General features: G+C 51.8%; 1 protein-coding gene across 1 annotated transcript; it reads left to right on the forward strand.

Annotated features, from left to right (window-relative positions):
• The first annotated feature begins 11090 nt into the window (after positions 1-11090).
• On the forward strand, positions 11091-15321 carry LOC109877711 (basic proline-rich protein-like). Its single transcript, XM_031813066.1, has 4 exons — positions 11091-11176; positions 13639-13909; positions 14004-14923; positions 15018-15321. Exons 1-4 carry the CDS (start codon positions 11091-11093, stop codon positions 15319-15321), a joined length of 1581 nt encoding a protein of 526 aa, XP_031668926.1.
• The last annotated feature ends 602 nt before the right edge of the window (positions 15322-15923 follow it).

Raw genomic sequence — 15923 nt, forward strand, 5'->3', positions numbered from 1 at the left:
AGAAACTGTAGTGATTTCATGCTGATGGAGTCATCCCCTCCATGAACCAGTAGAAACTGTAGTGATTCCATGCTGATGGAGTCATTTCCCTCCATGAACCAGGAGAAACTGTAGTGATTCCATGCTGATGGAGTAATTTCCCTCCATGAACCAGTAGAAACTGTAGTGATTCCATGCTGATGGATTCATTCCCCTCCATGAACCAGTAGAAACTGTAGTGATTCCATGCTGATGGAGTCATTCCCCTCCATGAACCAGTAGAAACTGTAGTGATTCCATGCTGATGGAGTCATTTCCCTCCATGAACCAGTAGAAACTGTAGTGATTCCATGCTGATGGAGTCATTCCCCTCCATGAACCAGTAGAAACTGTAGTGATTCCATGCTGATGGAGTCATTTCCCTCCATGAACCAGTAGAAACTGTAGTGATTCCATGCTGATGGAGTCATTCCCCTCCATGAACCAGTAGAAACTGTAGTGATTCCATGCTGATGGAGTCATTCCCTCCATGAACCAGTAGAAACTGTAGTGATTCCATGCTGATGGAGTCATTTCCCTCCATGAACCAGGAGAAACTGTAGTGATTCCATGCTGATGGAGTCATTCTCCATGAACCAGTAGAAACTGTAGTGATTCCATGCTGATGGAGTCATTCCCTCCATGAACCAGGAGAAACTGTAGTGATTCCATGCTGATGGAGTCATTCCCCTCCATGAACCAGTAGAAACTGTAGTGATTCCATGCTGATGGAGTCATTCCCCTCCATGAACCAGTAGAAACTGTAGTGATTCCATGCTGATGGAGTCATTTCCCTCCATGAACCAGGAGAAACTGTAGTGATTCCATGCTGATGGAGTCATTCCCCTCCATGAACCAGTAGAAACTGTAGTGATTCCATGCTGATGGAGTCATTCCCCTCCATGAACCAGGAGAAACTGTAGTGATTCCATGCTGGTGGAGTCATTCCCCTCCATGAACCAGGAGAAACTGTAGTGATTCCATGCTGATGGAGTCATTCCACTCCATGAACCAGTAGAAACTGTAGTGATTCCATGCTGATGGAGTCATTCCCCTCCATGAACCAGTAGAAACTGTAGTGATTCCATGCTGGTGGAGTCATTCCCCTCCATGAACCAGGAGAAACTGTAGTGATTCCATGCTGATGGAGTCATTTCCCTCCATGAACCAGTAGAAACTGTAGTGATTCCATGCTGATTGAGTCATTCCCCTCCATGAACCAGGAGAAACTGTAGTGATTCCATGCTGATGGAGTCATTTCCCTCCATGAACCAGTAGAAACTGTAGTGATTCCATGCTGATGGAGTCATTTCCCTCCATGAACCAGTAGAAACTGTAGTGATTCCATGCTGATGGAGTCATTTCCCTCCATGAACCAGTAGAAACTGTAGTGATTCCATGCTGATGCAGTCATTTCCCTCCATGAACCAGTAGAAACTGTAGTGATTCCATGCTGATGGAGTCATTTCCCTCCATGAACCAGTAGAAACTGTAGTGATTCCATGCTGATGGAGTCATTCCCCTCCATGAACAAGGAGAAACTGTAGTGATTCCATGCTGATGGAGTCATTCCCCTCCATGAACCAGTAGAAACTGTAGTGATTCCATGCTGATGGAGTCATTCCCCTCCATGAACCAGTAGAAACTGTAGTGATTCCATGCTGATGGAGTCATTCCCCTCCATGAACCAGTAGAAACTGTAGTGATTCCATGCTGATGGAGTCATTCCCCTCCATGAACCAGTAGAAACTTTAGTGATTCCATGCTGATGGAGTCATTTCCCTCCATGAACCAGGAGAAACTGTAGTGATTCCATGCTGATGGAGTCATTTCCCTCCATGAACCAGGAGAAACTGTAGTGATTCCATGCTGATGGAGTCATTTCCCTCCATGAACCAGGAGAAACTGTAGTGATTCCATGCTGATGGAGTCATTCCCCTCCATGAACCAGGAGAAACTGTAGTGATTCCATGCTGATGGAGTCATTTCCCTCCATGAACCAGTAGAAACTGTAGTGATTCCATGCTGATGGAGTCATTCCCCTCCATTAACCAGTAGAAACTGTAGTGATTCCATGTTGATGGAGTCATTCCCCTCAATTAACCAGTAGAAACTGTAGTGATTCCATGCTGATGGAGTCATTTCCCTCCATGAGCCAGTAGAAACTGTAGTGATTACATGCTGATGGAGTCATTCCCCTCCATGAACCAGTAGAAACTGTAGTGATTCCATGCTGATGGAGTCATTCCCCTCCATGAACCAGGAGAAACTGTAGTGATTCCATGCTGATGGAGTCATTCCCCTCCATGAACCAGGAGAAACTGTAGTGATTCCATGCTGATGGAGTCATTCCCCTCCATGAACCAGGAGAAACTGTAGTGATTCCATGCTGATGGAGTCATTTCCCTCCATGAACCAGTAGAAACTGTAGTGATTCCATGCTGATGGAGTCATTCCCCTCCATGAACCAGTAGAAACTGTAGTGATTCCATGCTGATGGAGTCATTTCCCTCCATGAACCAGTAGAAACTGTAGTGATTCCATGCTGATGGAGTCATTCCCCTCCATGAACCAGTAGAAACTGTAGTGATTCCATGCTGATGGAGTCATTCCCCTCCATGAACCAGTAGAAACTGTAGTGATTCCATGCTGATGGAGTCATTCTCCTCCATGAACCAGGAGAAACTGTAGTGATTCCATGCTGATGGAGTCATTCCCCTCCATGAACCAGGAGAAAACTGTAGTGATTCCATGCTGGTGGAGTCATTCCCTCCATGAACCAGTAGAAACTGTAGTGATTCCATGCTGATGGAGTCATTCCCTCCATGAACCAGTAGAAACTGTAGTGATTCCATGCTGGTGGAGTCATTCCCTCCATGAACCAGTAGAAACTGTAGTGATTCCATGCTGGTGGAGTCATTTCCCTCCATGAACCAGTAGAAACTGTAGTGATTCCATGCTGATGGAGTCATTCCCTCCATGAACCAGTAGAAACTGTAGTGATTCCATGCTGGTGGAGTCATTCCCCTCCATGAACCAGGAGAAACTGTAGTGATCCCATGCTGATGGAGTCATTCCCTCCATGAACCAGTAGAAACTGTAGTGATTCCATGCTGATGGAGTCATTCTCCTCCATGAACCAGGAGAAACTGTAGTGATTCCATGCTGATGGAGTCATTCCCTCCATGAACCAGTAGAAACTGTAGTGATTCCATGCTGATGGAGTCATTTCCCTCCATGAACCAGTAGAAACTGTAGTGATCTCCAGGCAACGTTGAGACACGGTGTGGCTTTGGAACTTCCATTAGCTGTTCTGGGTTGAAGAGGACCTCCCAGCCGTCCTTGCCTACCTACCTCCCTCCCTCCCTCCCTACCTGCCTGCCTGCCTGCCTGCCTGCCTGCCTGCCTGCCTGCCTGCCTACTTCCCTGCCTACCTACCTGCCTGACTCCCAGCCCTCCCTACCTACCTTCCTCCCTGCCTACTTACCTGCCTACCTGCCTCCCTCCCTCCCTACCTACCTCCCTCCCTGCCTACTTACCTGCCTACCTACCTACCTGCCTCCCTCCCTCTCTCCCTGCCTCCATGCTTCCCTGCCTTCCCTCCCTCCCAGCCTGCCTCCCTCCCTGCCTCCCAGCCTGCCTCCCTCCCTGCCTGCCTCCCTCCCTGCCTTCTCTCCCTGCCTCCCAGCCTGCCTCCCTCCCAGCCTGCCTCCCTCCCTGCCTCCCAGCCTGCCTCCCTCCTGCCTCCCAGCCTCCCTCCCTGCCTACCTCCCAGCCAGCCTCCCTCCCTGCCTCCCTCCCAGCCAGCCTGCCTCCCTCCCTCCCTCCCTGCCTCCCTCCCTCCCTGCCTTCCCTCCCTCCCTCCCAGCCTGCCTCCCTCCCTGCCTGCCTCCCAGCCAGCCTCCCTCCCTGCCTCCCTCCCAGCCAGCCTGCCTCCCTCCCTCCCTGCCTGCCTCCCTGCCTTCCCTCCCTCCCAGCCTGCCTCCCAGCCTCCCTCCCTGCCTGCCTCCCAGCCTGCCTGCCTGCCTCCCTCCCTCCCTGCCTGCCTGCCTCCCTGCTTCGCTGCCTTCCCTCCCAGCCTGCCTGCCTCCCAGCCTGCCTCCCAGCCTCCCTCCCTGCCTGCCTGCCTGCCTGCCTCCCAGCCAGCCTCCCTCCCTCCCTCCCTCCCTGCTTCCCTGCCTTCCCTCCCTCCCAGCCTTCCTCCCTCCCTGCCTGCCTCCCAGCCTGCTTCCCTCCCTCCCTCCCTGCCTGCCTCCCAGCCTGCTTTCCTCCCTCTCTCCCTGCCTGCCTCCCTGCCTGCCTCCCAGCCTGCCTTCCCTCCCTGCCTGCCTCCCAGCCTGCCTCCCTCTCTCCCTGCCTGCCTCCCTGCTTCCGTCCCTCCCTCCCTGCCTGCCTGCCTGCCTCCCTGCCTGCTTCCCTCCCTGCCTCCTTCTCTCCCTGCTTGCCTTCCTGCTTGCCTTCCTGCCCATACATTCATCATGCAGTTTCACTTTTGTTAAGGCCATACATCATGTGATCACTCATAGCCCGGTGTTAGTTGAATTGTCAGCCATCTTTCATTGTCACCTACCCCCTCTCATTGTCACCTACCCCCTCTTTCTCTATTTTCTCCCCTCTTTGATGGTGACAATGAAAGATGGCTGGCAGTTCAACTAACACCGGGCTATGAGTGATCACATGATGTATGGCCTTAACAAAAGTGAAACTGCATGATGAATATATGGGCAGGAAGGCAAGCAGGGAGAGAAGGAGGGAGAGAGAGAGAAGAGTGAGGGAGAGGAAGAAAGAGAGAGAGGCGGTAGGTGGAGAGCGAGACAGAGACAGAGATGGAGAGAGGGACAGAGAGAGAAGGGGGAGGGAGAGGGAGGGAGGGGGAGAGAACATAGAGCGAGAGAAAGGGGAGAGAGAAAGAGAGGGAGGGTGGAGAGAGAGATATAGAGAGGAGGGGGAGAGAGAAGGGGAGGGAGGGAGAGCGAGAGGAGGGGGAGAAAGACAGACAGAGAGAGAGGTACTGTGAAGCTAGCGGACGTGTCGTGGTCGGTGCATGCTCTGTTTTGAAAAGAGGGCCTTGGATTCTCACACGTCTGCCCTCTGATTCACCTTGAGTCATCCCATCCCTCTCAATCTGTCAACAGGAGACCTCCTCACCTCTCATAGTACCGGAACATTCTGTTTCAGTACCATCTGGGAAGCTATTGGTGCATGGAAGTGATGTATATCGGTGTAGAAGTGCACAAGTGTTGCCCCCCAATTAATCTGTGGTTGAAAATAATCTACATCTCAATTAGGACTAGTTTTCAATTCAGAAAGGGCGGTATTTCCTCACTGTACCTTTAGAAATGCCCGTGTCTTTTCCCCCCTAAAGGAGTAGCTAAACGCTTCAGTTGTATCTCCTTCCTCCAGATGGAGCAGAGTCTCCTGTCCCTCGTGATGGACACCACCCATAAGTCTTCTGTCCCTAGTGATGGACACCACCCATAAGTCTTCTGTCCCTAGTGATGGACACCACCCATAAGTCTTCTGTCCCTAGTGATGGACACCACCCATAAGTCTTCTGTCCCTAGTGATGGACACCACCCATAAGTCTTCTGTCCCTAGTGATGGACACCACCCATAAGTCTTCTGTCCCTAGTGATGGACACCACCCATAAGTCTTCTGTCCCTCGTGATGGACACCACCCATAAGTCTTCTGTCCCTCGTGATGGACACCACCCATAAGTCTTCTGTCCCTAGTGATGGACACCACCCATAAGTATTCTGTCCCTAGTGATGGACACCACCCATAAGTCTTCTGTCCCTAGTGATGGACACCACCCATAAGTCTTCTGTCCCTAGTGATGGACACCACCCATAAGTCTTCTGTCCCTAGTGATGGACACCACCCATAAGTCTTCTGTCCCTAGTGATGGACACCACCCATAAGTCTTCTGTCCCTAGTGATGGACACCAACCATAAGTCTTCTGTCCCTAGTGATGGACACCACCCATAAGTCTTCTGTCCCTAGTGATGGACACCACCCATAAGTCTTCTGTCCCTAGTGATGGACACCACCCATAAGTCTTCTGTCCCTAGTGATGGACACCACCCATAAGTCTTCTGTCCCTAGTGATGGACACCACCCATAAGTCTTCTGTCCCTAGTGATGGACACCAACCATAAGTCTTCTGTCCCTAGTGATGGACACCACCCATAAGTCTTCTGTCCCTAGTGATGGACACCACCCATAAGTCTTCTGTCCCTAGTGATGGACACCACCGAATAAGTCTCCTGTCCCTAGTGATGGACACCACCCATAAGTCTTCTGTCCCTAATGATTGACACCACCCATAAGTCTTCTGTCCCTAATGATGGACACCAACCATAAGTCTTCTGTCCCTAGTGATGGACACCACCCATAAGTCTTCTGTCCCTAGTGATGGACACCAACCATAAGTCTTCTGTCCCTAGTGATGGACACCACCCATAAGTCTTCTGTCCCTAGTGATGGACACCACCCATAAGTCTCCTGTCCCTAGTGAAGGACACCACCCATAAGTCTTCTGTCCCTAGTGATGGACACCAACCATAAGTCTTCTGTCCCTAGTGATGGACACCACCCATAAGTCTTCTGTCCCTAGTGATGGACACCAACCATAAGTCTTCTGTCTCTAGTGATGGACACCAACCATAAGTCTTCTGTCCCTAGTGATGGACACCACCCATAAGTCTTCTGTCCCTAGTGATGGACACCAACCATAAGTCTTCTGTCCCTAGTGATGGACACCACCCATAAGTCTTCTGTCCCTAGTGATGGACACCACCCATAAGTCTTCTGTCCCTAGTGATGGACACCACCCATAAGTCTTCTGTCCCTCGTGATGGACACCACCCATAAGTATTCTGTCCCTAGTGATGGACACCACCCATAAGTCTTCTGTCCCTCGTGATGGACACCACCCATAAGTCTTCTGTCCCTAGTGATGGACACCAACCATAAGTCTTCTGTCCCTAGTGATGGACACCAACCATAAGTCTTCTGTCCCTAGTGATGGACACCAACCATAAGTATTCTGTCCCTAGTGATGGACACCACCCATAAGTCTTCTGTCCCTCGTGATGGACACCACCCATAAGTCTTCTGTCCCTCGTGATGGACACCAACCATAAGTCTTCTGTCCCTAGTGATGGACACCAACCATAAGTCTTCTGTCCCTAGTGATGGACACCAACCATAAGTCTTCTGTCCCTAGTGATGGACACCACCCATAAGTCTTCTGTCCCTAGTGATGGACACCACCCATAAGTCTTCTGTCCCTAGTGATGGACACCAACCATAAAGGGCCCAGTTTCTGTCCCTAGTGATGGACACCAACCATAAGTCTTCTGTCCCTAGTGATGGACACCAACCATAAGTCTTCTGTCCCTAGTGATGGACACCAACCATAAGTCTTCTGTCCCTAGTGATGGACACCAACCATAAGTATTCTGTCCCTAGTGATGGACACCAACCATAAGTCTTCTGTCCCTAGTGATGGACACCAACCATAAGTCTTCTGTCCCTAGTGATGGACACCAACCATAAGTCTTCTGTCCCTAGTGATGGACACCAACCATAAGTCTTCTGTCCCTAGTGATGGACACCAACCGTAAAGGGCCCAGTTTCTGTCCCTAGTGATGGACACCAACCATAAGTCTTCTGTCCCTAGTGATGGACACCAACCATAAAGGGCCCAGTTTCTGTCCCCAGTGATGGACACCAACCGTAAAGGGCCCAGTTTCTGTCCCTAGTGATGGACACCAACCATAAAGGGCCCAGTTTCTGTCCCTAGTGATGGACACCAACCATAAAGGGCCCAGTTTCTGTCCCCAGTAATGGACACCAACCGTAAAGGGCCCAGTTTCTGTCCCTAGTGATGGACACCAGCCATAAAGGGCCCAGTTTCTGTCCCTAGTGATGAATACTGACCATAAAGGGCCCCGTTTCTGTCCCTCGTGATGAATACTAACCATAAAGGGCCCAGTTTCTGTCCCTAGTGATGGACACCAACCATGAAGGGCCCAGTTTCTGTCCCTAGTGATGAATACTGACCATAAAGGGCCCAGTTTCTGTCCCTAGTGATGGACACCAACCGTAAAGGGCCCAGTTTCTGTCCCTAGTGATGGACACCAACCATAAAGGGCCCAGTTTCTGTCCCTAGTGATGGACACCAACCATAAAGGGCCCAGTTTCTGTCCCCAGTGATGGACACCAACCGTAAAGGGCCCAGTTTCTGTCCCTAGTGATGGACACCAACCATAAAGGGCCCAGTTTCTGTCCCTAGTGATGGACACCAACCATAAAGGGCCCAGTTTCTGTCCCCAGTAATGGACACCAACCGTAAAGGGCCCAGTTTCTGTCCCTAGTGATGGACACCAGCCATAAAGGGCCCAGTTTCTGTCCCTCGTGATAAATACTGACCATAAAGGGCCCAGTTTCTGTCCCTAGTGATGGACACCAACCATGAAAGGCCCAGTTTCTGTCCCTAGTGATGAATACTGACCATAAAGGGCCCAGTTTCTGTCCCTAGTGATGGACACCAACCATGAAGGGCCCAGTTTCTGTCCCTAGTGATGAATACTGACCATAAAGGGCCCAGTTTCTGTCCCTAGTGATGGACACCAACCATGAAGGGCCCAGTTTCTGTCCCTAGTGAAGTACTGCTTGCCTTGGGGCTAGGTACTGCTTGCCTTGGGGCTAGGTACTGCTTGCCTTGGGGCTAGGTACTGCTTGCCTTGGTGCATCGGTACTGCTTGCCTTGGGGCTAGGTACTGCTTGCCTTGGGGCTAGGTACTGCTTGCCTTGGGGCATCGGTACTGCTTGCCTTGGGGCATCGATACTGCTTGCCTTGGCGCTAGGTAGGATGACCACATGTCCTGGATTGTGCTCGACAGTCCCGCATTTATGGCATTTACGGAAAAATAGGATCAAATTAACTTTTTTTTCTTCAAAATTAGTGGTGTTTGAATTTGTTACTAAAATGCGGGACAAAGAGACAAAATTATCTTTGTCCCGCATTTTAGCAACAAATTCAAACACCACCAATTTTGAAGAAAAAAAACCAGTTGATTTGATCCTATTTTTCTGTCAGACATTCCAACCTGTCTCTTGCAGTCACATTGCGCTGATGAAACGATACTGTATATCATAAGGATGTGGTAGCCTAACGTCTCGGTCACACCGACAGCGTCGTTATATTTTGGTACACCAGAAGTGTGTTGATGTCCAATGGAACGCTGCGTTTGTCTTGTAGCATTGTGTTGCAGAGGCAGTTGAAGTGTGTTGATGTCCAATGGAACGCTGCGTTTGTCTTGTAGCATTGTGTTGCAGAAGCAGTTGAAGTGTGTTGATGTCCAATGGAGCGCTGCGTTTGTCTTGTAGCATTGCAGAAGCAGTTGAAGTGCATTGATGTCCAATGGAACGCTGCGTTTGTCTTGTAGCATTGCAGAAGCAGTTGAAGTGCATTGATGTCCAATGGAACGCTGCGTTTGTCTTGTAGCATTGCAGAAGCAGTTGAAGTGCGTTGATGTCCAATGGAACGCTGCGTTTGTCTTGTAGCGTTGCAGAGGCAGTTGAAGTGCGTTCCCCGTGGTGCCTACGTTGGATCTATCATACGTTTGCTTCAAACTGTTTGTCTAGACGGCTTCACAGAAACGGGAGCAGAAGGTGAATGTTGAACTGTTTGTTGCACCGTGTCCACATGATGCTGTGTGCCATTTTGTGCAACGACGCTGTAGGTGTGATCGAGGCATATAGCCGAGGTGCGCTTGGTTCGGTGCAGCAGGAGCAGGGATGTAGTGCTGCCTATATATACATATAGCCGAGGTGCGTTTGGTTCGGTGCAGCAGGAGCAGGGATGTAGTGCTGCCTATACAGTGCCTTGCGAAAGTATTCGGCCCCCTTGAACTTTGCAACCTTTTGCCACATTTCAGGCTTCAAACATAAAGATATAAAACTGTATTTTTTTGTGAAGAATCAACAACAAGTGGGACACAATCATGAAGTGGAACGACATTTATTGGATATTTCAAACTTTTTTAACAAATCAAAAACGGAAAAATTGGGCGTGCAAAATTATTCAGCCCCTTTACTTTCAGAGCATCAGTGTGGAGGCTATATACAGGGGGTACCGGTACAGAGTCAGTGTGGAGGCTATATACAGGAGGTACCGGTACAGAGTTAATGTGGAGACTATATACAGGAGGAACCGGTACAGAGTCAATGTGGAGGCTAAATAAAATGTAAAAAACTCAACTCATCTGAAGTCTAAAACTACAGTCCGGTATCCCTTCTTTCTTTTCTTTCCAAAACACTTGAGTATTTCTGACCAACTCTCTAAGAACGATCTTCTGGACCCTAACCAGTCAGGTTTCAAGACGGGTCACTCAACCAAGACTGCTCTTCTCTTACACTATGACCCATCAGATCCTCCTCTCCACCCTCTCAGGGCTGGGCATCTCGGGCTATGTACACTCTTGGATTTCATCCTACCTCGCAGGCCGTTCATACCACGTGACAAGGAAAGGATCTGTGTCTGAACAACTCTTACTACTGGTGTCCCCCAGGGCTCGGTTCTAGGCCCTCTCCTCTTCTCTCTATACACCAAGTCACTTGGGTTCGTCATATCCTCACATGGTCTCTCCTATCATTGCTATGTGGATGACATATAACTACTTTTCTCCTTCCCCCTTCTGACACCCAGGTGGCGACACGCATCTCTGCATGCCATGTCGGCCCATCACTTCAAGCTCAGCCTCGGCCTGCCCGCTCCAAGCCCTCTCCATCACGGGTTGACAACTCCACGGTGTCCACCTCCCAGAGTGCAAAGAACCTTGGCGTGACCCTGGACAACACCCTGTCGTTCTCTGCAAACATCAAAGCAGTGACATGCTCCTGCAGGTTCATGCTCTACAACCGTAGTGTACGACCTTACATCACACAGGAAGTGGTGCAGGTCCTAATCCAGGCACTTGTCATCTCCCGTCTGGACTACTGCAACCAGCTGTTGGCTGAGCTCACTACTTGTGCTATCAAACCCCTGCAACTTATCTAGCATGCTTGCAGCCCACCTGGTGTTCAACCTTCCCACGTCCTCCCATATCACCCGCTCCTCCACACACTCCACTACACTAAGACCATGGTACTTGAATACAGAGTAGTAAGAGGAACTGCCCCTCTCTGTTACCTCTGGTCTCCTGGCCCTCCCACCCCTACAGGAGGCAGCTCCCGCTAGCACTAACTTTGCTGATAAATACTTTATTAAGGAGGGGTAGAGGGCTGTAGGGCTGGAGGGCTGAAACAAAGTTTAACGGAGTTCAAGTGCAGGCCAGATGACTGAGAGAGAGGTGAAGAGGACAGCAGGCCCTAGGCTACTTCAGGGGCATTCAAGCCCTCTGCTCTGGGGGGCTTGAGCCCCCTGCTCTGGGGGACTGGAGCCCTCTGTTCTGGGGGACTGGGGCCTAGGTTATTTCAGGGGGACTGGAGCCCTCTGCTCTGGGGGACTGGAGCCCTCTGCTCTGGGGGATTGTAGCCTAGGCTACTTCAGGGGGACTGGAGCCTAGGCTACTTCAGGGGGATTGGAGCCTAGGCTACTTCAGGGGTACTGGAGCCTAGGCTAGCCAGGCAGTTTCAGCCAGAGATGGTCTTATAAAATTGATACAGGCTTTGGATCAGCATCCTTCGGCCCGTCTTTGGACACTGTGCTATCTAACCTCCAAACAAGCTTCAATGCCATACAACACTCCTTCCGTGGCCTCCAACTGCTCTTAAACGCTAGTAAAACCAAATGCATGCTTTTCAACCGGTCGCTGCCTGCACCCGCATGCCCGACTAGCATCACCACCCTGGATGGTTCCGACCTAGAATATGTGGACGTCTATAAGTACCTAGGTGTCTGGCTAGACTGCAAACTCTCCTTCCAGACTCATATCAAACATCTCCAATCGAAAATCAAATCAAGAGTCGGCTTTCTATTCCGCAACAAAGCCTCCTTCACTCACGCCGCCAAGCTTACCCTAGTAAAACTGACTATCCTACCGATCCTCGACTTCGGCGATGTCATCTACAAAATGGCTTCCAACACTCTACTCAGCAAACTGGATGCAGTCTATCACAGTGCCACCCGTTTCGTCACTAAAGCACCTTATACCACCCACCACTGCGACTTGTATGCTCTAGTCGGCTGGCCCTCGCTACATATTCGTCGCCAGACCCACTGGCTCCAGGTCATCTACAAGTCCATGCTAGGTAAAGCTCCGCCTTATCTCAGCTCACTGGTCACGATGGCAACACCCATCCGTAGCACGCGCTCCAGCAGGTGTATCTCACTGATCATCCCTAAAGCCAACACCTCATTTGGCCGCCTTTCGTTCCAGTACTCTGCTGCCTGTGACTGGAACGAATTGCAAAAATTGCGGAAGTTGGAGACTTTTATCTCCCTCACCAACTTCAAACATCAGCTATCTGAGCAGCTAACCGATCGCTGCAGCTGTACATAGTCTATTGGTAAATAGCCCACCCTTTTTCACCTACCTCATCCCCATACTGTTTTTATTTATTTACTTTTCTGCTCTTTTGCACACCAATATCTCTACCTGTACATGACCATCTGATCATTCATCACTCCAGTGTTAATCTGCAAAATTGTAATTATTTGCCTACCTCCTCATGCCTTTTGCACACATTGTATATAGACTCCCCCTTTGGTTTCTACTGTGTTATTGACTTGTTAATTGTTTACTCCATGTGTAACTCTTTGTTGTCTGCTCACACTGCTATGCTTTATCTTGGCCAGGTCGCAGTTGCAAATGAGAACTTGTTCTCAACTAGCCTACCTGGTTAAATAAAGGTGTTCTCAACTAGCCTACCTGGTTAAATAAAGGTGTTCTCAACTAGCCTACCTGGTTAAATAAAGGTGTTCTCAACTAGCCTACCTGGTTAAATAAAGGTGTTCTCAACTAGCCTACCTGGTTAAATAAAGGTGTTCTCAACTAGCCTACCTGGTTAAATAAAGGTGTTCTCAACTAGCCTACCTGGTTAAATAAAGGTAAAATAAAAAAAATATTTAAAAAATCCTCTGAAGGTGAAAACTACTGCATGTTTAGTTGCAGTGTTATGAGTTTATTATTTTTCCTATGTCCTTCTGAGTTGATGGGTGGGGGGTGCTGAATATTCAATATATAAACTAGCTTTATTAATAGTACAATACATGTAGTAGCTTAACATGGCATTTCATACCTCCTAATGATGAATGTAGAGGTAGCAACTACGAACTGTTTAATAACTTGGCTTGACTGACCAAACGCCTCCCTGCCATCCCAGATCTCCTCTGGTTTACTGTGTTGGTGTGTTTTACTAGTCTGTTAACAGCTCCTGATGGAGGTTTTAAACAACACTGGTCCCTTTCATGGTTAGGGTAACGCTAGCTAGCTCCTTCCTGTCCTGGCAAGACAATGAAATTGTTATTGGGCCAGTCGGTCAGGAGCCGGTCAGAACAATTAAACTGTTATTGGGTCGGTCAAGAGCCGGTCAGAACAATATGCTTCAAAAGACCTCTTCTCTTTCACCAAGGTGTCAGGGACGTGTTATATCCTCTCACCTCAGCCCACCAGCAACCGAGCCCCCCAGCCCCCAAGTCACCCAGCCCCCAAGTCACCCAGCCCCCCAGCCACCCAAGTCACCCAGCCCCCCAGCCACCGAGCCCCCCAGCCCCCGAGCCACCCAGTCACCCAGCCACCCGGCCACCCTGGCTGCTCCCAGGTACCCAGCCCCCAAGTCACCCAGCCACCCCGGCTGCTCCCAGGGACCCAGCCCCCGAGCCACCCAGTCACCCAGCCCCCCAGCCACCGAGCCACCCGGCCACCCCAACCATCCAGTCACCCAGCCACCCAGCCCCCCCAACCATCCAGCCACCCAGCCCCCCCAACCATCCAGCCACCCAGTCACCCAGCCACCCCGGCTGCTCCCAGGTACCCAGCCACCCCGGCTGCTCCCAGGTACCCAGCCCCCGAGCCACCCAGTCACCCAGCCCCCCAGCCACCCGGCCACCCCAACCATCCAGTCACCCAGCCACCCAGCCCCCCCAACCATCCAGCCACCCAGCCCCCCCAACCAACCATCCAGCCACCCAGTCACCCAGCCACCCCGGCTGCTCCCAGGTACCCAGCCACCCAGTCACCCAGCCACCCCGGCAGCTCCCAGTTACCCAGCCCCCCAGCCACCCGGCCACCCCGGCAGCTCCCAGGTACCCAGCCCCCCAGCCACCCAGTCACCCGGCCACCCCGGCTGCTCCCAGGTACCCAGCCACCCAGCCCCCCCAACCATCCAGCCACCCAGCCCCCCCAACTATCCAGCCACCCAGCCCCCCCAACCATCCAGCCACCCAGTCACCCAGCCCCCCAGCCACCCAGTCACCTGGCCACCCCGGCTGCTCCCAGGTACCCAGCCACCCAGCCCCCCCAACCATCCAGCCACCCAGCCCCCCCAACCATCCAGCCACCCGGCCACCCCAACCATCCAGCCACCCGGCCACCCCGGCAGCTCCCAGCCACCCAGCCCCTGAGCCACCCAGCCCCCCCAACCATCCAGCCACCCAGCCCCCCCAACCATCCAGCCACCCGGCCACCCCGGTAGCTCCCAGCCACCCAGCCCCTGAGCCACCCAGTCACCCAGCCACCCGGCCACCCTGGCTGCTCCCAGGTACCCAGCCCCCAAGTCACCCAGCCACCCCGGCTGCTCCCAGGTACCCAGCCCCCGAGCCACCCAGTCACCCAGTCACCCAGCCCCCCAGCCACCGAGCCACCCGGCCACCCCAACCATCCAGTCACCTAGCCACCCAGCCCCCCCAACCACCCAGCCCCCCCAACCATCCAGCCACCCGGCCACCCCGGTAGCTCCCAGCCACCCAGCCCCTGAACCATCCAGCCACCCGGCCACCCCGGCTGCTCCCAGCCACCCAGCCCCTGAGCCACCCGGCCACCCAGGCAGCTCCCACCCACCCAGCCCCTGAGCCACCCAGCCCCCCCAACCATCCAGCCACCCAGCCAACCCGGCTGCTCCCAGCCACCCAGCCCCCCCAACCATCCAGCCACCCGGCCACCCCGGCAGCACCCGGCCACCCAGCCCCTGAGCCACCCAGCCCCCCCAACCATCCAGCCACCCAGCCCCCCCCAATCATCCAGCCACCCAGCCACCCAGCCCCTGAGCCACCCGGCCACCCCGGCTGCTCCCAGCCACCCAGCCCCCCCAACCATCCAGCCACTCGGCCACCCCGGCTCCGGAGCCTAGTCAGGGAAGTGCAATCTAAGGCCCCGCTCGTCAACATTTATGACGAAGAGGTACAGTATATCGATGTAAATGATGGTTAAAGGACTGACTGTTAGAATCAGTGTGCCATTTTCCCTCGACATTCAACATCTATTTCTAAGAGAGTTCCAGCATTCCTCTCACTGCTGACGGACTGGCTGTTAACCTCTTCGGTGTCCCTTCCACGGGACGGTTGAACTAATGTAGGCTAATGTGATTAGCATGAGGTTGTAAGTAACAAGAACATTTCCCAGGACATAGACATATCTGATATGGGCAGAAAGATTCAATTATTGTTAATCTAACTGCACTGTCTAATTTACAGTAGCTATTAGAGTGAAATAATACCATGCTATTGTTTGAGGAGAGTGCACAGTTATGAACTTGAAAAGGGATTCATAAACCAATTAGGCACATTTGGGCAGTCTTGATACAACATTTTAAACAGCAATGCAATGGTTCATTGGATCAGTCTAAAACGTTGCACATACACTGCTGCCATCTAGTGGCCAAAATCGAAATCTCACCTGGGCTGGAATAATTCATTATGGCCTTTCTCTTGCTTTTCAAAGATGGCGGTACAA

Source organism: Oncorhynchus kisutch, unplaced genomic scaffold (assembly GCF_002021735.2).
Source record: "Oncorhynchus kisutch isolate 150728-3 unplaced genomic scaffold, Okis_V2 Okis04b-Okis11a_hom, whole genome shotgun sequence".
NCBI lineage: Eukaryota > Metazoa > Chordata > Actinopteri > Salmoniformes > Salmonidae > Oncorhynchus > Oncorhynchus kisutch.

Bases quoted from the DNA above. Each gene is read 5' to 3' on its own strand.
- LOC109877711 (XM_031813066.1), top strand. From the start codon at position 11,091: ATGCTTGCAGCCCACCTGGTGTTCAACCTTCCCACGTCCTCCCATATC. The intron at 13,910-14,003 runs GTCACCCAGCCA...GGCTGCTCCCAG, and splicing joins CCGGCCACCCCAACCATCCA to GTACCCAGCCACCCCGGCTG. The intron at 14,924-15,017 runs GTAGCTCCCAGC...CCGGCCACCCAG, and splicing joins CCAGCCACCCGGCCACCCCG to GCAGCTCCCACCCACCCAGC.